Source organism: Caretta caretta, chromosome 6 (assembly GCF_965140235.1).
Source record: "Caretta caretta isolate rCarCar2 chromosome 6, rCarCar1.hap1, whole genome shotgun sequence".
Taxonomy (NCBI): Eukaryota; Metazoa; Chordata; order Testudines; family Cheloniidae; genus Caretta; species Caretta caretta.
In genome coordinates, this window is record NC_134211.1 from 38,708,623 (window position 1) to 38,732,775 (window position 24,153).

The 24,153-nt window shown below is 43.1% G+C and overlaps 2 protein-coding genes, 1 long non-coding RNA gene and 1 pseudogene across 12 annotated transcripts in view; 2 read left to right on the forward strand and 2 right to left on the reverse strand.

Annotated features, from left to right (window-relative positions):
- Positions 1-1,882, reverse strand: part of KIAA1549L (KIAA1549 like) — a 210,698-nt gene extending 208,816 nt beyond the window's left edge. Inside the window, exon 1 of one of the 2 annotated variants that reach the window (XM_075129442.1) lies at positions 1,425-1,882. In XM_075129442.1, the coding sequence (XP_074985543.1) occupies positions 1,425-1,641 (217 nt within the window). In that variant the 5' untranslated portion in view covers positions 1,642-1,882. The remainder of the gene's footprint in view (positions 1-1,424) is intronic. The other variant, XM_075129443.1, reaches the window with a different exon arrangement.
- LOC125638141 (uncharacterized) lies at positions 1,386-23,647 on the forward strand. 2 transcript variants are annotated; one of them, XR_007357162.2, is made up of 5 exons: positions 1,386-1,504; positions 8,377-8,483; positions 17,105-17,313; positions 17,393-17,484; positions 22,071-23,647. It is a non-coding gene; the product is annotated as an uncharacterized LOC125638141 (long non-coding RNA). The 2 variants fall into 2 exon arrangements; XR_007357161.2 differs by lacking the exons at positions 17,105-17,313; positions 17,393-17,484.
- Positions 2,232-2,900, forward strand: LOC125638139 (small ribosomal subunit protein uS3-like; annotated as a pseudogene).
- HIPK3 (homeodomain interacting protein kinase 3) overlaps positions 11,314-24,153 on the reverse strand; it is a 154,571-nt gene continuing 141,731 nt past the window's right edge. For 7 of the 8 annotated variants that reach the window (XM_048853458.2, XM_048853462.2, XM_048853464.2 and 4 more), the window contains 3 exons: positions 23,383-23,618; positions 22,946-23,073; positions 11,314-15,346 (listed from right to left, as the gene is read on the reverse strand). In XM_048853458.2, coding sequence (XP_048709415.2) covers positions 14,870-15,346; positions 22,946-23,073; positions 23,383-23,618 — 841 coding nt within the window. In that variant the 3' untranslated portion in view covers positions 11,314-14,869. Of the gene's footprint in view, positions 15,347-16,696; positions 17,111-22,945; positions 23,074-23,382; positions 23,619-24,153 lie in introns of all 8 variants that reach the window. The other variant, XR_012668909.1, reaches the window with a different exon arrangement.

Genomic DNA, 24,153 nt, shown 5'->3' on the forward strand with positions numbered 1-24,153 from the left:
ATTTTCCACAGTATGCATCCGATTAAGTGAGCTGTAGCTCATGAAAGCTTATGCTCAAATAAATTGGTTAGTCTCTAAGGTGCCACAAGTACTCCCTTTCTTTTTCTAAAGAATAATTTATCTTATATAAATAAATCAAACTACAGTATTTGTAAATTCAGAGCAAGTAAAGTACGAAGCACTGGTTTTTTTTAAACTCACAATTTGTAAATTAGAATCTGTATTACATTATAGCCATACCCTACATCAATTGCACACAATTACCGTACATTCATTCTAAAAGCATCTAGATATGAGAGCTCTATATCAAAGAAACTGAATTACCTCTTAGTTAGCCAACTACAGTATTCATTTTACCATTTATCTGCAAACATGAAACAGCAATAGAAATACAATAAGCAACAAGAGATTTGTCAAAAATAGGGCAGTGTATACATTTGTGTTCTTTTTTAAAGCTAGGGCACTAATTTAGCCTTATATTGGTACTAGTCAATTTCTATTGTATTAGCATAGCCTTAGATTTACACTTCTTGGCATCTAAAATGTTAGTATGATACATCTAATTATCACTCAATACACATGCCCACTGCTCTTTCCAAACAGTAACTATTCTTGCATTGAGGTCAACTAGTAAAATTATTACTACCAAAACTAAAGACAATATAGAATGGACTTCCAAAACAGTCAAGGAAATAAGAAAAATATAACCTAGACATACTTAGAATTCTAAATTGCATTTGAGATTTTACACTGAGATCTCATAAGAACCTGCCCTCCCCAGCAAAAAAAATGCCCACAAAGGAAATGATCCTGTAGTTTAACAAAAGCCTCTTGCAGTCTCTCTTTCCCTGCCAGGTACAAGAGCTAATAGAAGCAGACTATCCCGCAGGAAAAGAGGATGATATTAGTCTTGTGTTGGCCAAAAAGGACCAGAGAGCTCCTTATGTTGTAGGACTTCTACAAAAAAGAAGAAAAACAGCTAGAATGCCTCTCTTCCATTATATTTAACCTCTGCTGGAAGGGGGAGGAAGTCTGGATTTTACACGCTAACATATTACAAAGCATATGTTGGACTTCAGTTATCAGTTTATCTCACCATTACCAAACAATGTATTATAGACATATACCAAATATAACACACCCCTTTGCCATTGCAGTGAAGTACGGCGAATATGCAGGTAGCTGTAACTTTTATTTAATCAAACCCGAACCGCCCTGCAAACCCATCCCCTCTCAATGAATGGTACTGTCTTCCGAAGGCAGGTTTCTGACACTGCAGTAGCTTGTAACAAAAATATGGATATGCACCCTGCAGCCATCTCCGTGTAAGAAACCAGCCCCCCGACCCCCCGGCAAGAGAGTGGTCCCTGCTCAGTGCATTCACCACTCCGGAGAGGACTCAAAGATCACTGCGTGTTCCTTACCCTGCTCAGCCTGGACACTCTGGAAAAGGGCTAGGATCACCCCAATCAGCATGACAGCCCTGGAGATGGCCCCGTGGCTGGTAGGTGGCTGGGAGCTCCGCCGATCAGGGCATCCTAGGGCTCTGCCAGCTGCCCAAGGCAGAGAGGCGGCAAACAGGTCCCCCAGCTGCCCGGCATGCTCACACCTCTGATCGGCCCCCTCCGCGCCGAGAGCCATTTGTGGGGCTCACACATCAATGCCGCTCCCTGCTTCCAGAAGCGCCCGGGAGTCCCCCGCCCCACGGCTCACGGAGCTCCGCTGGCCATGGCCCCCCGGCCCCGGGGGAGGGTGCAGGAGAGGGCGCCGCGCCGCCGCCGCCACCTTACAGCCGGCGCAGGGACTGCGAGGAGCGGCTGAGGCTGGGGGACCCCATGGCGCCCGCGCCTCTCCCCGGCCGGGGGACGCGCTGCCGCTGGCCGCCCACGCTGGGCTCCGGGGGGCGCGGCGCCGGTGCCCCCTCGCCGGCTGCTCCGCTCCGGCTCGCGCTCCGCGGCTGGGGCGCGCGTGCAGCTGAGCCAGGCAAGGGCGCCGCCGCGACAAAGGAATCACGTAGCAGGCAGCCGCCTCCCCCCTCCCTCCACTCCAGCCCCGCTCCCGAGCGCGGGGAGCTGAGCAGCGGAGGCGGCGCTGCCGGGCCGAGGGGGACCCCTTCTGGGCGCCTCAGCCACCGGGAACCCGGCCCCGCCCCGCTGTGCAGCGTGGGGCACCGGGGTCCCGCCCTGGCAAGGATTATTCGGGCACAGCGCGCTCTGGCCCGCCAGCGTCTTTCCCCTGACGCCCAGGACCAGTTCCCTCGGAGCGGGTCCCCCTTTCTCTGTGCGGCCTCAGAGCCCTTGCCCAAGGGGGGCGGGGGGCACAGCACGCTGGGGTGGATCAGCCAAGGGCCTCCCATAGCTCTATGCTGAGAAGAGGTCTGTGTGCTATTGCCCACGCAGAGGCCCTGGCGTTACAAACTTCGGGGAGGGTTAGCAGTGCGGCGAGCCTGCTGTGGTGTCCTCCGCTTCATCATGGAGAGTGGTGCTCAGGGCTGTGAGGTGGTGGTGGCCGGTAAACTCAGAGGCCAGCGAGCCAAGTCTATGAAGTTTGTGGATGGCCTGATGATCCACAGTGGAGACCCTGTAAACGACTCTGTCGACACAGCTGTGCGCCACCTCCTCCTCAGGCAGGGTATGCGGGGTATTAAAGTAAAGATTATGGTGCCTTGAGACCCAGGTGGGAAGCCTGGACCCAAGAAACCCCTGCCAGACCATGTCAGCATTGTGGAGCCCAAGGAAGAGATCTTACCCACCACACCCATCTTGGAGCAGAAAGGTGGCAAACCAGAACAGCCAGCCATGTCTCAGCCAGTTCCCACTGCATAATGGGATTTTTCAATACTTGGAAGGAGAAGGTGGACTGTGGCCCATGAGAGGATCTTAATAAAATCATAAAAGACATAGCTTCTCCTCCACCCTGCTGGAACTGTTGAGCTGTGACTATCCCCCTCCCGCCTCATGAGTTTTGGGGTATTGTCCTACAGGCAGCAATGCTACTTCCACCTCTCTCTTCAATGAGTGACCATTTTAAATTAAAACAGCACAAAGAAATGAGTCAGAGATTGTTAGTCTACTTGCAACCATGCCCTGCCCTATAACTTAAGGGGGGCATAAGGAAGAGGTTACAGCTGACCGTCTCAGCAAAGCCCACAGCCTGTTAAAGCCCAAATGTGAGAGAGTAGCCTTTAATACAACAAAAAATACACAAGAACCTGAAAATGATGTGGGTACAAGCACAGGGCCAGAGGAATGAAAGGGGCACCTACCCCAACTTTTTTTTTATCCTATTGACATCCCACTCATGGCAGTTTCAGTACATATGCCTGGTCTTTCTCATAACCTTTTTTATTATGTGAAGGCACCAGGATGCAGGGGTCTTTTATTTTTTAACATATGAATTAAGCTATATTAATTCAAATACCATTCCTCTGGCAGTGATATAAAGTTGGCAGGAATCTAAAAGTTACTACAATGGATGGGAGTTCATTGGCCTCTGTGGAACTAATTGAGGGCTTCAATCTAATGGTCATGTGTCAAAAGCACAAATACAACCACCACCAATATCAGTCTTGGAACAAGTAATGAAAGGGGATAGACACTGAACTGTAAACTCACCCCTTAAAGGGTCTCTCCAAGTCACTGATGTCATTAAATGGAATAGTGGGGTTCTACTGCTGTTCTGGAGACAGAGGGCTTCAGAAATGATGGCTCTTATTGAAGGCAATGTGAGTTTTGCCATTGACTTCAATAGGGCCAGGATTTCACGCTCAGTCTCCTGTGCTGCCAATCTTTCATCAGAACAAAATTCACACACAACTGCAAAATATCTATGAGGGTCTAGACATCAGCCAGGGCTGTACTCACTTAAGGCGCCTTGTACTTCAGACTGCAAAATCTGCTATTCTCTATCCAGGCCAGGAAGAACTGGGTGTGCTGAGAAGTCAGGACTCAAAACCTGAAGGTGAGAGAGCACCTCAAATCACTATGACAGACACCAACTTATCTGAAGCAAGAAGAAGTAGCAGCATAAAAATCAGAAAAGTGTAAGGAAGTAAACACATATAGCAGGGCTGACTTACAGCGCAGCATGGCAGAAACATCCCCCCCTCCCCCGCACCGCTGTAAACAAAGGGAGGATGACTCCTGGTTCTACAGCTCTTTGCTCTGTGAGGCTAGGGAATTCCTTTCCCCTCTCTTCCGCCCCTCTCCCCCCCAATCAGTAGCCCCTTTCCCTCAGCCACCTGCTAAGCCTCCTCCCCCAGAACATTTTCTCCCCATTCAGTGGCACACCTGGCTAAAGTTGGAAATTGAAAAGCCTAAATATTTCATCTGGGCTGCTTAGGGTTCAAACTTTCTCTTTAGCACGACCAAAAAAAAAAAAAAAAAAAGGAAAAAAAAAAAACCTAAGAAGAAATGTTTTTCTTGAAATCAGTAAAATAATATATTCCTGGACAGAAGGGACTTCAGTCAACAGTGGGGTGCAGAAATTCCAGAACCATCTTCTTACAGCATAACTAAACAGAACCGCTCATTATTCCTTCTCTCCTCAGTTCCACTTCACCCCACAACTGAGCCTGGAGCATCCCACAAACACTAGAGCAGTGTTACTCAGACTGAGACTCAGGAACACTGTCTCCTGGGCGGTGGCCTCCAATGTCAGGAAGAAGATGACTTTCACATACCTCTTGGAGGCCACCATTCTGGCCGGGGGCCCTACCACCTGTGCCAATGCCCGCACATCAGTTTTGACGTGGGGCAAGGTGACCACCAGGTAGGGTGACCCACATGTCCCGATTTTATAGCAACAGTTCCAATATTTGGGATTTTTTTAAATATATAGGCACCTATTACCCCACACACCCCCTGTCCTGATTTTTCACACTTTCTATCTGGTCTCCCTACCACCAGGAGGCAACAGACACAGTGCTTCCTTGTCAGGTTGGTGAAGGGGCCCTGGCCACCATTGATATTGGAAGAGGAGGCAGCAGCAGTAGGAGGAGCGGTTGTGGCAGATAGCGATGAGGCAGTAGGTGGGGCCTTGACCACCTGGGCATAAACTCTAGTGGCTGAAGAGTGAGCACCCCTAGAAGGGAAGGACGCTCGCTGGTAGAAGAGACATCAAGGGGAGGGGGAGCTGCAGTGGTAGCAGCTGTCACCACAAAAGGAGCCTTCTAGGCAGAGCACTAGACCTTTTTTCTGCCCCCCCTTTCTGCCAGCCGAGGGGTCCCTTGGTGATGGCAGGAGTTTTTGCAGCAAAGACCCGTCCTGTGCCTTCTGTGCCAGTCCACTGGGGGTGCTGGTAGTACCAGAAGTGGTGATAGCTGCAGGGACAGATGGGGGAGAAAGCGGACGTGGCAGCAATGGCAGGGATTCCCCCTCCTTCAGTCTCCCCCTGTCTCCCAGACAAAGCTGTGGGAGTGGAAGGCTCACCTGGTATGGCCAAGTCAGGGTCTGCCACCGAGTGCAGGTGACAGGACTAGACCCTGGAGGGGAGGGTAGAAATGTTAAAGGGAAGGGTGAAGGTAGGGAAAATGGAGGCTGATCCCTCCTCCCTAATAGGCTATATATGGGGGAGAAAGAGGCAAACAAAATAAAGCAAGGAGGGTGTGGGGCATAATAGGCAGTGTTCAGGGGGGTGGGGGGCACTGACTACTCTGGCTGCACTTGGTGAGAGGCAGCTGTAAGTGTGAGAGGGATGCAGGGAATAGAGAATGACACAATTTGGTGAGGGGAAATCACAAGTGCTGGGAAGCTCAGGTGTATGGAGGAAACGGGACAGGACTGGGCACAGCAGAGAACAAACAGCCAGGGAAGGGGGCAGTGAACAAACAGCAAAAAGTGCAGGGACTGGGAAAGAGAGTACAAAACAATGAGGGGAGAGTCTGGGAGGGGCAGGTACTAGACAGCAAGAGGAGGGGGCCCCAGGAAAAGCAGGTAACCAAATATTAAGGGGGAACGGGACTCAGGCAGGGCCAGTACCAAGCAGCATATGGAGAAGGTGGCCCAGGCGGGGTAGGTAACAATGTGGCAAGGGGAGGACTGCTCCCCAGGGCAGGAAACAATAAGGAGGAAACCCTGGGTGGGGCAAGGGAAGCAGCTAACAACAAAGAGAGGGCAGCGGAGACAGGTAGCCAGTTGGGGAGAAGCCAGATGAAAGTGGGGGAGGATTGCAAACACCAAGGGGTGGGGCAGGTGGGCAATCAGAAGCAGGTTGGACACCAGTTTACTGCAAACTGGGAGGAAGGGAAGGGGAGGGAAAGCCCAAGGTTAAGTACATTCACTCATGTATGCTTGCAATAACGTCTCCATTGCAAGAGTTCCAGGGTAGGCAGGTGGAGGCAAGCCAGCTGGCTAACAGATCAGCAAGCAGATGGTCTTTAGGGGCAGTAGGTAGAATGGGCCTCATTCCATGGGGGGAGGGCTCCACACCACTCCCCTTTTCCCCAGCAACAGTAACAGCAGTAGGGGTAGCTCAACTAGTAGCAGCCAAAGCAGCAATGGCTAGCCCTCTCCTTCAGGCTGTGTGGAGGGGAATGCAGTTTCCTGGGTACCAGCCTGCTTCTTTGGCTGCTGTAGACCAGCTCTCTCCTCAGCTTATTGGCCCACTGAGCCTTATAATTAAATCTGTCCCTGACACAGAGGGGAACAAGCAGTGCTGTCAGCAGGTAGTGTGAGTGAATGGTAAGGAGGCTAGAACAGTGATTCTCAATAGGGGTACGCAGAGGTCTTCTGTAGGGTATGGCAACACATCTTTATTTGCCTAGTTTTACAACAGGCTACATAAAAAGCACTAGTGCAGTCAGTACAAAAAACTAAAATTTCATACGATTTGTTTATACTGCCCTATACGCTCGATACACTGAAATGTAAGTACAATGTTTATATTCCAATTGATTTTTTTTATAATTATATGGTAAAAAATGAGTAAGCAATTTTTCAGTAATGACATGCTGTGAAATTTTTATATTTTTTGTTTGTTGTAAGCAAGTCATTTTTAAGTGAGGTGAAACTTGGGGTACATAAGACAAAGAAGCTTCTTGAAAGGGGTACAATGGTTTAGAAAGGTTGAGAGCCACTGGGCTACAGGCTAAGAGGCCTGCCCTAATACAGTGGTATCTATGGTGAGCGTGGAACAAGATGAAAGATACTTTGGGGGGAAATCATGACCATTCTTATTCCAAGGTCCTGGAAGTAGAATTGCTTCCTAAATGGGGAAAACAGTACTTGAAGTAAAGGAAAGTACTATTTTCTCCTTGTTACAATAATATGTTTAAAAAACAGAAGGAAAGAGGAGTTCTCTTTGTTAAATGTTCACAAGGGAGGGAAAATAGATCCCAGCTATGGGAACCTGCAGCTGCAAATCCCCAGATCCTTGCAATACTGATAAGTGAAATTACATATTTGTTTTACTAATTTGGTACCGTTGAAGTGGTAAGGTATGTCTACACTGAGAAGTTGTTGACAAAACTTTTGTCTTTCATGGGTACTTAAAAAAGCCCCTCCGGGAAAGACAGTTTTGCCGACGCAAGTGGCAACGCTTTCCTGCCGACAAAGCTAATGCCGCTTGAGGGGGTTGGAAGTATTTTGTCGACAAAAATGCCGACAAAGAGCATTTACACATGCTGACTTTTAGTGACAAGGCTGTGTCGACACAGCCTTGTCGCTAAAAGCTGCGTGGTGTAGATAACCCCTTAGTTGCATTATGCAATAGCTAATGTGTCCCATTTGTGCTATTTTACTCAATTTTTCCTCAAATCACTAATTCATCTTATCCAGAATTAGCTTCCATCTGGTGACTATTAGTAATTATCCACACAGAAAAGATGAAAGTTGAATGGTTCTTACAGGTATGTATGTTGTAATGGCTAGTTCACTCATTACTGCAGGGGTTAGTTCTAGCAGATGTATTTAGTGCAGTGCCCTCTAGTGGTACCCTGTGTATAGTGCCTTCTACTAGATAACTTGCCTAGTTTGCTCTTTATGTTAATTTGATTATTTCTAACTTTTGGTAATGAAAATCTGCAATAAAATGTATATGAGGCACACGTGCACCTGAAGTGGAGCACCCATAAAAAACCTCAAGAAGAAGAGTTAGTACCATACAATAGAACCTCACAGTTACCAACACCTCGGGAATGGAGGTTGTTCATAACTTTGACATGTTCGTAACTCTGAACAAAATGTTATGGTTGGTCTTTCAAAAGTTTACTGAACACTGACTTAATACAGCTTTGAAATTTTAGTATGCAGAAGAAAAATGCTGTTTTTGATCATCTTAATTTAAATGAAACAAGCACATTTTTTTAAACTTTTCCTTTAGTTTTTAGTAGTGTGCATTTAACACAGTACTGTATTTGCTTTTTTTCCCGGTCTCTAGTGCTGCCTGATTGCATACTTCTGGTTTCAAATGAGGTGTGTGGTTGACCAGTCAGTTCATAACTCTGGTGTTTGTACCTCTGAGGTTCCACTGTAAACCAGTAACAGGTAAGAATTTTGCAATTTTAGCTGTGTACATCTCTCTCCCATTGTGGACTCAGAAACGAGGCCAAAGTCCTAACATCCTAATTTAGAATAACTAGAGTGGGTCAGATTGGGGTAAAATGTTACCTGATCATTTCTGTTATGGAAGTAACAGATTTTTCATTCTGGATCATATTCCACCCAAACTGTGATTTATAGGAAGTAGTGAGGATCAGGATTATTGAAGGGGAAAATGATCACTAAAAAGCAAAAACAGATACCCTCCTTCCTCAAAAAATAAAAATAAAAAACCAGCTATTTGGAGACTACTATATGCAACACCTTCTTACCAAAGGACATATTTGCAGAGGACAGGAATTCTAATTTGTAGTCTTTGGCTGCTCTACAAATTTTTTATGTTGTAGCTGTTGCATTTTCCATGCCTTGCCATTGATTGCTTTTTCCTTCTGGGATTCATTTGTTAGGCCTGGTTTACACTAGGAAATTAGGTAGGTATAACTGTTGCTCAGGTATGTGAAAAATCCACCCCCCTTGAATGATTCACTTCCAGTGTAGACAACAATAGGGAGATAGGAGAATTCTCCCATCATCCTACCTACCGCCTCTGGGGGAGATGGATTACCTACACTGATGGGAGAAGTCCATCCGTTGTCAGAGGTAGTGTCTTCACTGAACCACTACAGCAGTACCACTGCAGCATTTTAAGTGTAGACAAGCCTTCAGATTCCTTTTATGCTTCAGTCACACTGCACTTCATCTAGCTATGGACAATGTGGATACCCTAGGAACTGAACGCTTCAGGTGAAAGGATACAAACTTGGAAGTTAAACATTTCATTGATTGCATTCATTTGAGGTATATTTTCAGTGTGCTGCATCTATCTAGATTGTGCCATAGCTTCTCTTTAGGGAGGTGAGAAGGACTACCTAAAACGAATGGGTGGTGGCAGAGAGCTGCTCTTCACGTTGATTACAAAGCTGTGGGACTGCAGCATGTCCAGATGTTGACCTCGTTGTTTCTCAGGATGATGTCCCTATGAGAGTTTTATCAGGAAAGGGCTATAGGTGTGCTGCCAGGAATATGAACCTTATATTACTACATGTTTATGAAAACCCTGAGATCTTGTACTGGAAATGGGAGTTCCCATATACAGACCTCAGCAGACAGTGGTGTTATGGGCATATGGAAATATGACAATAAGCATCTGGTAGGTCCAAAATGTCAGCAAGTATCTCTGGAGATATTACTGCTACAAATTTGTACTATAGCTTTCATCCTGAATTTTGTTCTCCTCATCCAGCTGTTTAATCATTTGAACTTTAGTACTTTAGTCCTGCAGTTCCTTTCTGTATGATGAATAATATAAAATACAGATTCTGAAAATATTTCTTCTGTTATCTGGAAGGATAAAAGATATACATTTGCCAGCATGATGACTTAGGGAGGAGGGATAGCTCAGTGGTTTGAGCATTGGCCTGCTAAACCCAGGATTGTGAGTTCAATCCTTGAGGGGGCCATTTAGGGATCTGGGGCAAAAATTGGGGATTGGTCCTTCTCTGAGCAGGGGGTTGGACTAGATGACCTCCTGAGGTCCCTTCCAACCCTGATATTCGATGATTCTATGACTTCATGATAAGATCCCTCACCCTTAGGGAGGAGCAGTGAGTAACTGTAAAGAACTGTTTCCTGAACCCACTTGTCCTGGGTCTATTTGACTTCATTGTTGGGGAAAAAGAGATTCAGCCTCCTAGACATCTCTGTTGCTGCAGGCATATTTGTCTATTCTTTGGTTCCATGGCCTCTCTTTGCCATCTCTGGCTGCTGTAGGACTGAAAAAGCCCTTCTGTTGGGGGTGATAGCTTATCTCTTCTGGTCCTTGGAAGGAGATGGGAGGGAGTGTTATAACTTAGGCACACACACAAAGAGCTGCTTTGACTGGCAGACTGTATTTGAATTCTGATTTCAAAGAGGAGGGATATCCATACTTCTTGTTTCATCCTGGAAAGGGCTTTGCAAGTCCACCCTGAGGGCGGAGAGGGTTTGGAGTCTTAGTTGTCTTAACAGGCAAAATAACCAAATAAGTCCATGGGGCTGATACATGGGGACTCTTAGGCTGACAGCCTTTGTACATATTGTCAAGCTCGAACTACAATTAGTTCCATTTGGCTGAAGATTGTTATAGTAAAATAAATGTTTTTCATGGAAATCAGCACATAGTCTTAATACAGTCTTGCATTAGATCCTATCTGGAGCCCTAGCACACCACAACATGGGGATGGGGATTCTGTGGCTCGACTCCTCCCCTTTAGTGATGGCTGGGGACCTACTCTTCTCCCAGAGAGGCAGGGGTAGTGGCATGAAGCCCCATTTTGCCTCTCATGCAGCAGGAGGAATGGGGGGGAGGGGGGCAGAAAAGAAATTTAGCACTTACCCCAGTAGGTGGAGTATATCTGCTTGAGTGGATATGAGGGCCGGGCTCAATGCACTTTTCTGCTGCCACATGCAGATATCTTTGTTGGGGTGGTAGTGGTGGGCCACCCCCAAAACAACGGATCTTGGAGTTAATACTCTCTCGAGATGCTTGGAAGTGTCCACATCTTTCATAGTTAATGTCTCTGGCTGTCTGCACATGCAGGCATTGGTCGTATTTGGTTCACATTTTCAGACTTTCCCCTCACAACCACAAGAGTCAGAAACATACTGTTTTTTAAATAAAGCAAAGCTTTGACATTTGAATATATCAGAATCTAAGAGCTAGAGCCCTACACACTGGTTTTATCGTGTCTTAATCTGGCCTTGAAATGATGTCGTGAAAAATAAAAGCTGCCAACAATTTATTTGCTGCAATATATATTTTAATCCAAAGTGAATCTCAACAGTAATACACCATAAATTCTTATTTTGACACTCACCAAAATAGTCACCTGGAAAACCCGCTTTTTGTGACAAAGTACAGAAGGCTTGGTCACATTTAAATCACTGAGAACTAGAGAGAAATACTATCGCAAACTGTAAGAGACATTACATCCATAAAAATTTTTCCCAGTCCTCGTATTGTAATATTGCACAGTGCAATTGCTACATGGCGAACTAGTGTAGCATAGAAACCAAAAGCAAAAAAACAAACAAACAAACAAAAAAAAGCCACAAGTCTACAAATTGTTAAACAGTAACAATTCAAACTTAATAATCAAGTCTACATCCTTGGGTATTTCTAAAACAATCTTCCTACAGCTTGCAGTGTGATTTAACTTTTACTTAACACAAACCAAGTTAAAATTAGAAATGCAGAAAATTTAAAAATTTAAACCAAAAGAATTAGTTAATACAGTAGCATATCTGATTAATAAAAACACTCTGAATTAAAGTTAAAAACTGAATACAAGAAATTCATATAAAATAATTCACAAATTAAAATAGTATGCAAATATGCAATTCTGTAGTCATGCAGTGTTTTATTTAAAAAAGGCATTAAAACAATCTGATGTGTATATGCTTCACTGATGAGGGATGACTGTTTCCACAGATTTAGGCACCAATCCTGAAAGCAGTTCTATACAGATGGACCTTGGACACCTGCACAAAATCCCACTGAAGTCAACTGGACTCCACATGGGTGCAAAAGCTTATTGCAGGATCGGTACCACACAAACATTTCATTATTCAGAATTTAGGTTGTGGCAGAATCCCAAATATTTAGTTCTTTGAAATTCAAACACATTTCTATTCTTACAATATATAAAGAGCAGCAGGCTTAATTTGGGGCACATTTACAGTACATTTTTCTTGTGAATTTATAGGATAATATTGTGCCATACAGGTAAACGTGTCAATTTAACAAGCATATTAGCTTTACATCCTAAGTACAGTAAAAAGTACAGTAAATATATTAAAGCAATGGAGATTCCCATGGCCCCAAATAAAGAACACTGTAATTTTTGTTATCATAATACAAAAGTAAATGAATCCTTTTGTGCTGGTGGTTCTTGGTGTGTCCACTGCCTGCAATGGAGGTAACACCAAGAGAACTCAATTCCCAACACCAAGGTGTTAACTGAGGATAGGAATCTGCTAGAACAGATAGTACAAGTTTGAAGTGTTAAGGTGTATGACGAATTTACTTGAATATTTTCTTGACTCCATATATTTAGGCTTTATATATGTGCTGATAAGATTTCAAATTAATCAGGCTACTCTTAGTTTCTAATGTATACTTTACATATACATTTATATTTGTAAAAAAGGCATAGAGTTGGTTACTAAAAACACTGAATCTTGTGGGAAAAGTTAGGTTTCTTTTGCAGTGTGATTAAAAATGTACTGCTGGTATTGGTTTATGATATAACACTGTTGTATTTCAGTTTTTGTTATTTTTTAAAAAACAACATCAAATATAGGCACAGTTATTTCATTTGGACATTCATTAAATAAAACACTGCTTGTATTAATGGAGTAAAGAAAAAATCTACCAGTTATTAGCTTATTGACAGAGTTAAACAAATACTTTGCACTCTTATTCCAGTCAATGCTGCAAATATTGTATTCCAGAATATTTTTTGTTTAAAAAAAAGTTAAGTCAAGCCTGCAAGTTACAGCTTCTTAAGTGTCTACATAATGCAATATGAAAACATAAAAAATTAAGTTACATCCATCCATCCACTTATATGCAGTGATGAGCCCAAAGTTAATGGAGATAAAATACTGATGCAAATAACACCCCAAAATAACATATTCAATTAAACTTCCATCATTTACAATATAGTAGTTACGACACTCCAAACGTAAAAGCAAAATAAAAATCAAAACCCCCACTTCTATTTCATGTAATTAGACTTATACAGAAATTAGAAGGCTAAGAAAGAACTAGTTAATCAACTAATTTCACAGCTATCTGAAGTGGCAATCATGATATAGCAGCTTATCTATGATACATTCAAGATAATGATACAATTTATTACTTACCCATAAGCTAACACACAGCCTGTTTAATACCTTCTTTAAATCCCATCTCTACACTACAGTATACTTGAGGTCTATGAAAAAAGTAGCTACCTTTTATAGAAAATGGATGATTAAGTCTTTGGTGCTGCAAAAGCAACTTCATTTGAACAAAAACAAAAAACAAAAAAGACAAAACTTTCTAGGAAAGAAACTGCAAAAAGCATGTAATTTACGTCCCTGACGGAATGTATTAAATAAGCAAACACCCCAACAAGCTAAAACAAATACTATAATGAAAAAGGCTAAAATCTCTCCCATGCATAAATGAAAATTGCACACAAAGAACTCACATCTTTTCAAGCTTCAATAGTAAATATTCTGCTACTACTTATTAAATACTGCATGGTTTGCTCAAGCTAAGATGAAATCACATCATGAATCAATGAGCATTTTGCTTTTTCTTTCATAATCTAGTCAAAGTCATGCCTACTGCACCTCTAAACATATTAAATCCAATTAGACAAACACTTTGAAAATATACTACTTAGATTGTATTGCAGTTCCATTTAACAGTATAAAATACTGTTTTGTGTTTATCACTACAAGCTACTGAATTGACTTTTCTTAAGCACTACTAAATTCTTCTCTTGAAGCTAGATCATTCTGAAAAAATCAGACAGCAGAATTCAGCTACAGCAAAACATGCTGCCTCCTTGACAACGAAAAACACCCAATACTAAAATCATACCACACAAAACCCCAAATGAGCATTACTCTATCAAAAAATCAGAATATCTGAATTTTAAGTGCTGCAGTCTTCAACATGTATATATAAGTAATAACATTAACAACCTCAAATATTTAAGGCACTATGTGTGGGAACAGTTTACAATGCAGATGAGAGTATTAGGACAACAACATTTAAGAGCAATGTCTAGGCAACTCTTCTTTGCCCATGCAAAAGACACATGCAGTGTGAAGAACAGCTCAACTTTTTAGATAAGTGACTCAACATTTAAACACCAAGATACACAATACAAACATTTTACTTGTACACTGTACTGCTGACATATGTGCATCTGTTGCTCTAAATCTGTACACTGAATGGCTTCCCAAATGTAGACGTGTCTTGCACTAGTTAGAAGGCAATTTTATAAAAAATAGAAGGAGCAAAACTGGAATTCTGCTCCAGTAAGTCACCTGTCTGGAGTTACTATATAAGAAGATAATATGACCAAAGATACAAGTTATACCAAATGTGCAAAACACATTAAAAGTGAGTTTTGTTTTGTTATTTAAAGCTCAAGGTTGTTTAAATTGCACCCAAATCTACATGATTCAAAAAATAATTCTCTTGTTGTGCCATGGCTAATATTTATTAAATACCATGTTTCTTCTTAAATCAAACATTTATCATTGAGCTTCCTATACATACTGTACTCGAGTTCTCACATAAATGGATACTGGCTGAGTTTTGTTGGACTTAGTGGAAATCCTGTGTAAGCAGGTGATGCTGCAATGTAAGAATGTGGTGCAAAAATAGGTTTGTACTGAGTCTGATGAATGGTTGGGGAAGGTAAAAGACGGGGATTTATGCCCACTGGGACTTGGTGAACAATGCCACTGGGATGAGATATATTGTAGGTTGGATGCTGCAATATAGGTCTTGAGGTACATGATGAGGCTAGGAGGTGGGCTACAGGTGCCGCAGTATTAAGGGGTGCAGATGATGGATACGGAAGAATAGCAGGCTGTCCTCCAAGGTGTGTACTTCCAGCTAAATGTGCATGCACCGTACTGTGATTTGGACTTCCATGTGGAAGGGAGAACGGATGACTGGCAACACCAGCTGGAATGTATGTCTGCTGTCTTCGATGACTGTAGTTTCCATTCCACTCCTGAGGCCCAGATCCAAAGTGCTGAACCTGTCCACAAAGAGAAATTGCTGTGTGTTAATTTTGCAGTACAGCTAGAGTATGAACTCAAACTGGAGAAATGTTTAAAATTAATAAACTTAAATTCTGTAAAGAAATATAAAGGAATAATCAAATGAACAAATACAGAAAGTGGAAAATACTAGCTATTGAAATAGTACCACGAACATGAAATTTGAAGGGAATAGTAGATGTATAAACTGAACACAAGTCAATGCAGTCCTCTTGCAAGAAAAGGACAAAATGGTATGCTGTTTTAACACAAGAACCATATATCACACAAGCAAGGTGATTATTCCACTCTGCTCAGTTGTGGCTTGTACACCTGGCGAACTGCACTCATTATGGGCACCACAATAAAGGCACAACTAGTGGAAACAGGAGAGAAAATTTAGAGGAGAGCAGGAAAAAAATGAGGAATGGTTTGAAAAGTATGTGACACACACAACTAGGTCTAGACTAGTGACCCATAGAAGATGTGCTAATTGTTTACAACTATTAGAGAGAGACTATTAGTCTCATTAAATAAGAAGGATAGAACAAGTAGTAGTGGGCTTCAACTACAGCAGGGAAAATTCAGAGAAAGTTTAGTCATCATAGTAAAGCCCTGCAGTGGAACTGTGTCTGTCAAAAAGGTGGAGGAATTTGCAATCTTTGGCAGTGGTCAAAGTTAGAATAAACTGATCATATTAGGGTTAGTTTAGGATTAATTAAATCAATCCTTCCATGATGATGCAGGAGGATGTACTAGATGACCCAGAGATCCTTTCCAATCTGAATTATTCTAAGTAATAATCAATAAGCCTCCTATCTGTATATGGCAGACTTTAACATTTTGTTTTAATATTTACTATAATCAGATGAGCAGGGTTTTGTTTTTAAATGCACTGCCCCTCCAAATAGCTAGATGTTATTTTAAAAGAGTTTTGTTAATGTAGCTACTGCCCAGAATCTGGGGATGAGCGACAGGGGATGGATCACTTGATGATTACCTGTTCTGTTCATTCCCTCTGAACCACCTGGCATTGGCCACAGTCAGAAAACAGGATACTCAGCTAGATGGACAATTGGTCTGACCCAGTATGGCTGTTCTTATGCCCAAAGTAAAATAATTAAAATAACTTAAATTTAGTAAATGTAGTTTTCTATATTATGTATGGGCTAGATCCTGGGGTGCAGCAGAGAGATACTTGGTGTAGCACTAAGGAGGTAGTAAATTGGCTTTGTAGCTCTTGATCCTTGGACCAACCTCAAGGCTGTTGTAAATTACACCCACTACCCAGGACCACACAAAGTGTTTCTGGCTGCTGAAGAACTTCTGGAGAAATGGAGATTAGTTACCTGTAACTGGAGGTTCTCTGAGATGTGTGATCCCGAGCTTTATTCCGCATGTGGTGCCTGTGCACCATGCGCAAAAGTCCAGAGATTTTTAGTAAGGAGTGTCCGTTGGTCCGCACATGTACAGTTTGTTCTCCTCTGAACTGAGTGCATAAGGGGTCATGCAGACTGATGCCTCTCCAGTTCCTTCTCATCACAAATCCAGATATAATCTGCAGCAGAGGGGATGGAGGGCAGACAATGGAATACAGCTAGGGATCACACGTCTCAAAGAACTAACCTCCATTTCTTCTTGGAGTGATGGTTCCTATGTGTAGTCCACAGGTGGGAGATCAGCAAGCAGTAGTCAAAATGGAGATGGGTACGAGGACACAGAAGTGATGGCTGATTGTAACATTGCTGTCCCAACAGCTGTATCTGCAGTAGAAGATGAACCAAAGCATGAACTTTTGTGAAGGTGTGCAAGGAGCTCCAGCTGCTCTTCATATCTCTAGCAGATGCAGCAGAAGTTGCCTCCACGCTGGTGGAGTGAAACCTCATCCGCTCCGGGGAAGGAATGTGGGCTAGTTGGTAGCCAAGAATAACGCAGCCAGAGATCCATTTAGAAAGTTTCTGCAGAGGTATAGCTTGACCCCTTGATCTCTCTGCTGTGAAAACAAATAGTTTAGGTGTCTCTCTCATAGCTTTTGTTCTTTGTAGATAAAAGGCCAGTGCCCTTCGGACACCCAAAGAACGTATATTCCTCTCTTCATCAGAAGCTTGCGGTTTGAAAAAAATACAACCCACCAATGGTAAATGGATGGTTTGACTCATGGGAAACTCTGAATTTACTTTAGGGATGAATTTCGGGTGGTGGCACAGTGAGACCTTTTCTTTATGGAGGGTAGTATATGGCGGGTCTGCTATGTGTGCTCCCAGCTTTACTGACTCTTCTGGCTGATATTAGGGAGACTAGGAAGGGAACTTTCATTGAGAGTCGGGACATAAAACCGGAGGCTAAAGGTTCAAAGTTAGGTCTGGTGAGTGATGAAAGAATGAAGTTGAGGTCCCACTAGAGTGTGAGCTTCACCATTGATGGGAAGGATCGAAGAAGCCCCTGCAAAAATTTAGTGGCTGTAGGATGAGTGAAGATAGTATGGCTGTCAACAGCAGAATGAAAAGCATTGATTGCTGCCAAATGAAACCAAAGGGAACTAAAACAGATACCCAGTGTCTTATGGGTAAGTAGATACTCAAGAATAGCAGGGATTCCAGCAGATTCTGGAGATTGGCATTGTTAAGCCCAAGAAGAGAAATGCTTCTATTTAGCTAAACAACATCTTCTGCTAAAAATTTCCTGTTAACATGTAAAGCAAAGAGGTCGCAAGACGGCATTCCCCACTGGATGAAGACCTTGTTTAGGACCAAATTGTGAATCTCCCATTCACGGTCTGCAGCAGAATGCCTGCTGAGAATGTCTGCTAGGGAGTTCTGCTCACCTAGTGAACGTGCTGCTGAAAGGGTTATGTGATGGCTGCTGCATCAGTTCCAGAGGTTCACTGGATGTACACACACAAGGAGTAATATCATTCCCGCCTGCTTGTTTATTCAGAGGACAGACCCATTATTTGGATATGCCCGGATTGGATGAGTGGGAGGAAGGCACTGCAGTTCTGACGGACTGCTCTCAATTCTAGTAAATTGTTATGAATCCTGGACTCCTGAAGATTCCAGGTCCTTGTGCAGTATGATCATCCATATGAGTTCCCCAACCTAAAAGGGTGGTATCAATAATGATACTTGCATTGAGTGTCAGTGTGAGGAAAGAGATCCCCATCCATACTTTCTCCACCAGATGAGAGTCCGGGAACTTGGACACAATAGTCACTTTGGCACAGATATTGCCCCTCTCTGGTGAGTAAATGGACAGAAGCCAGCTTTGCAGACAATGAAGATAGATGGCATCATGTGTGCACAAGGTCATGTGGCTGAGGAGAGAACAGGCAAGTTTTGACTGCAGTCTGTGGCCTGAAGGTGACCTGGTTTATGAGAGTACCCAAGGTATGCAATCTCTCAATAGATAGATAGGCTCTTGCTGTGGTCAAGTCCAAGGTCGCTCCTATGAAGTTTATGGACCTTGTGGGGGTTAATGTGGACTTCTCATGATTGACACAAATGCCTAGAAAAGGAAGTAGATGAAACAGGAAATGGACTGCCAATGAGACTTCCTCATATGACTTGCCTGTTGGAGCCAGATATTGAGGTATGGAAAGACGATGAACCCATTTCTTCTCATTCAAGCTGTCACCACTGAAAATTTTTTTGTAAAGACCCTGGGTGCTGTGGCTAGCCCAAATGGAATGACCCTGAACTGGCAGTGATCTTGACTGAAGAGGAACCTCCTGTGGGATGCGTGAATATCTATGTGAATGTACGAGTTTTTCCACGTCGAGATCTGTGCAATCTCTTCCAGACATGAAATTATTGACACCAACGTGACCATGCAGAATTTTGGGGGTAAATATAGTTAGTTGGTGTAGTTTGAGAATGGGTCTCCATCTCCTGTTCTTTTTGGAACTAAAAAGTATGGAGAGTACAATCCTTTCCCCTAATGCTGAGGTGGAACTTTTTCTATAGCTCTCCAATGGAGAAGGGAATCCCCTTCTTACAAAGAATTTCCTCATGAGACTGATCCCTCAAAAGGAACTTGGAAGGAGGTTTGTGGGTAGGAGTTGACATACTCAATCACATAGTTGCAATGAGTACTTTCCAGTACCCATTTTTTTGCTATTAGAGCCCTCCAGCTGCAGGCAAATTGGGTAAAGTGGCCTCCAAAAAACTGAGTGGGGGCGGGATGATGTGGCATCAATAAAGGGACGTGGGTCTCACCAGATCTGTCTCAAGAAATTCCTTAGTTGAGGGTTAGAGTGAGGTGTGGCAGTGGACGTTGCAGGAAACCGTGGATTTTGTATGATATATTTGGTGAATCCCAGGGACACTGATAGCAAAAAGGCTGAGAAGATGGTCTTGCTCTGTAACTCTGCCTAAGATGCTTTCTCTTACAAACAGGTATAGATGCCCAGTGAACAAAGAGTTGTCCTTGGGTTTTTGAGGGAGTGGAGAGACTCATCTGTCTCATGGAACAGATTAACTGTATCGAAGGGCAGATCTGAATTGTGTACACTGCACCTCCCTATGAAAATCTGAGCATTGTAACCAAGAATCTTTCAACAAGGGCCGTAGCCATCCCCCTGGGCACAGTATCTGCAGCATCTAGTGCAGCTTAGAGGGAAGTCTTGGTCACCAATTTGCCATGATCAATTAAGGACTGGAGTGGGCTCCGTTTTCCTGAGGAAGTTTGTCTTTAAAATCTAAAAGCTTTGTATAATTGGTGAAATTGTGTTCAGCCAGAACAACCCGGTAATTTGAAATCCTGAATTAAAGAGAGGTGGAGATGAAGATCTTTCTTCCCAGGAGATCGAGCCATTTGCCATCCTTGTCTGAGGAAGTAGTTTTTAGGAATTGCAGCCTGGATCTCTTGGTAGCCACTTGTACCACCAAGGAGTTAGGCAGTGGGAGTGAGAATAGAAACTCTCCTGCCTAGGATGGAACAAAGTAGTGATTCTCAGCCCTCTTTGGGGTGGTAGCACAAGAAGCAGGAACAGACCACACCCTTTTTGCTGCATCCATGATGGTCTTCTTGATCAGGAGGGCCACACACCTGGGGCCGAAGGGTGCAAAATCTCCAGTAATCTACAGTGGGGCTCCTGAACTTCTTCAAGATGTATCTGCAGCTCATACACCACTCTCTGCAGGAGTTTCTGATATTGCATGACATAGCCAGACAGAGAGAGCAAAGATGGGATAACTGCTTGATCTGGGGAAGACAATGAAATTGCTCCCAGAATCATCAGATCTCATTCACCTTCCTCCTGCCAATACTCTGATGGAGACTAGTTGGGGTTGGCCAGGAGATGGTAAATAAGGCTCATGTACTGATCCTGGGTGCCAAGGGTAAGGATCCCAAGGGCCCCAGATGTGCCGGGACAAGGGATCAACCAGTAGGGGAGGATCCCATGGCATTGCTCTGTCTCTTAGCAAGTCATGTCTGGCTGGAGGATGGAACCCCAATCTCCTAGTGCTTCTGTCCCAGGCCATCCTCTGTCTGGTAAAGTAGAGACCCCTGTGGAGCTTCTGATCCATTGGATTACCAGTGGAACCGAGGGTACCAATGGTCAGGCTCACTAGTGGGAGAGGAGGGCAGCCCTGCAACTTCAGACTAGCTTTGTCCTCTGGGGTAACTATGTCTCTGAGTAAAGGACCAGAGAGGAGGGATGAGTGAGGGTAGTGGAGAGCGAAAGTGCCCTCCGGGGAGACATAGGTCGCTGACTGCCCTTGGGTGCAAGGTGAGCTCATTGGTGGAGCGGTCAGCTCTAGTGCTTCTCTGGTCACAGTGGAAGTCGGGTCCCACCAGGGCTGTGATAGTTTTGTCACTGAGTCTGATCTGAATATTGAAGGGAGTGGCCATGGAAGTTTGCTGTACATTTTAGATGTATGAATCAGTACCAGAATCAACAGATCTGTGCCTCTTTGTGCCACTTTCTCTTGCCAGAGTTTTACTCGGGTCTATAGCCTTAGTATCCATGGCAAGGGATCTCTTACCTTTGAAGGGGTCAGGGAAGGATCTTTGCTCTTGACAGTAGGCTTGGATAAAGGAGGTTTGTCTCAATACTTAAGAGAGTGCCCCTTACTCTCACAAAAAGAAAAGGAGGACTTGTGGCACCTTAGAGACTAACAAATTTATTTGAGCATAAGCTTTTGTGAGCTACAGCTCACTTCATCGGATGTAGCTCATGAAAGCTTATGCTCAAATAAATTTGTTAGTCTCTAAGGTGCCACAAGTCCTCCTTTTCTTTTTGCGGATACAGACTAACATGGCTGCTACTCTGAAACCTGTCATTACTCTCACAAGAATCCTTCTCCTTAGGCTTGAAAGTCTTAGCCTCAACTCTGGAGCTCATGCTCAGAGGGGTGCACCTGCTGGAGGCCAACATACTGGGTGATCTCCCCGGTCCACATCTGATTGGGGTCTCATGGCCTGCTCCATCTGATTTTTAAGTCTTAGCTCCTAACCCTCATGAGTTCTGGGAGGGAAGAAGGAGTGGCAAACGCTGCATTTGGCTCAGATGTGAACCTTGCCTAGCCAGTAGAGGCAACGCTGGTGTTCGTCACTCACAGAAAACGAGCAGGGGCAGGAAAAACAATTCTTGAACCCTGGGACTATGGGCATAATCCTAGCCTTCTGGGAGAATTTCCCCAGAGTAAGATAAAAAACAACTAACTACAGGTCATACTAAAAGATTAAAATACCAAAAAATTATTTATAATTTATTTACAGAATGACACAGTTGGGGAAGAAGCCAGACACACAGAAGATTCTTACTCAGGTGATGCCGCAGTAAGAAGGAACTGGAGAAACCCCACTATTTACCCTCCGTTCAGAGCATGAGGAGATCAACTGTGCATGTGCAGACCAATGGACACTGTTTACTAAAAATCTCTGAACTCATGTGCATGGTGCCAATGTATACCATGTGTGGAATACAGATAAGGACCTCACATCTTTAAGAACCATGTACACGTGTGGAATACACATAGGACCATCACTTGAAGAACATGTGCCTTTTTTCTCAGCTATGCTCACAACATACCAGGGAAATAGTGAATTACAACTGGATGCATCATCTCTACTACATTCTGGGATTCCCCTTAACTAACAGAATTCTCAGCTGGACAGATACGTTGGGTTTCCAGTTCCAGTTCAACAAGGCTGAAAATATGGCCCTACACTTAACTCCATGGTACAAATATTTTACCATTTGGAAGGAGGAAAAGTGGTCAAATATATATGATCATGTCTCGGGCTTTCTACTAAACTTAATGTAGTTTGTAATAATTTTCCCAGTGCTGTTTTTCCGTCATCTTTACAAACTCATCTGTTCAATCACTACCAAGGCTGCTAATTTAGGGACAAAGTAGAAGATATTTCTGACTTGCACAATAGGCTAGAGAAGCCCATTTTTCAGGACTTCAGCAGCTTGATTGCAGACGTCGGGCATATTTTTTACTGACTTGAGACCTGATTTTTCAAACATGTGGAGGAGCCACAGCTCCCATTTAGTTCAGTGTTGCGGGTATCCAGCATTTTTTAAAATCAGGCCCTCAAACCTTAAGACAGTGAAACAGTTCTGAGCTGTGAATGAATGCACATACCTGACTGAAATTTATAGGTTGCTGATGGAATGCTGATGTAAATTTTTGCTGACGGTTACCCACAGCAGGAGGCTGGTTTACTCTTCCAGGGATAGATCGGCTTTTTATCAGCGGCTGGCATGTGTTATCTGGCAAGATATAAACAGGACATAGTTTTGCCTTTGGACAAATAAAATCAAATACTAGTACCAAGGCAAAACTTCAATTCTTTCAACTATTCAAATAGGCAATAGTTGTAAACCAATAAACTAAGAAACTTTGAAAACATTTTAAAAATTAATTTATGATTAAGATTTAATAATTTAGGTAAAATACATGATTAAATAAGAGAGAGGTAGCTTAAATCTTATGTTTGGTGCATATACCTATTGAATAGGCTGCTCAAATTTCTGACTTACCCATTATTATAAAAGAGAAGACCAACTAAATTAGTTTACCTGTATTCACCATCTGCTCATCTAAATTTAATCTGTTTTCTATTCTTATTGGTGGCACCACAACAGCGCAGACAGCGGGTTTGGTTTCTGCGTTAACCGAGTTTCTGGTTTCTGTATTTTGATTGGTGTTGTCTACAAAACTGCTTTCTACAAATGGACTGTCATGTCCTGAAGAGTCTGAGGCTGGGGAACCATCCACAGTATCACAGCCACTCTCTTGTTCGTCATCTGACATACTATTAAAAAAATAAATATTGCATAATAAGCAGAGTGTTCTTCCATTAGCGTTCTTGTAATGTATGACAAAAAGATATTTACACAAAATGTTTAAAAATAAAAAAACGCAGAGAAAAACATAACTAAAATGTAAATTTTAAGTGTCTAAAGTTAAAACCACACAAGCTGGGAATTCAGATGGAAGCTAAAAGTCTAAACTCATCTTCCAGCCTTAAATGACAAGTTGTGGAAAGGATATGGTCACAGTTACTTTGCTAAAAGAAATTAGCGAGAGTTATGGTGAGTTGCACATTAACCTTGCTCTAATAAATCACCCTAATCCATATTAAGTTTTAAATTGTATTCCCACCACACATATGCATACTAATTACCTCATTTTCTTCCTAATTCAAAGAATAAAAGCCTCGCCATGGTTATCATGCCATAGGAAGAGGAAGACATACTTTATGCTTCTAAAAACAAGACACAGGCCTAGGGAGATTGTGTAAGTGTCTACCTAGCACAAAGAGATGCATAATTACATGTGAGGAATCA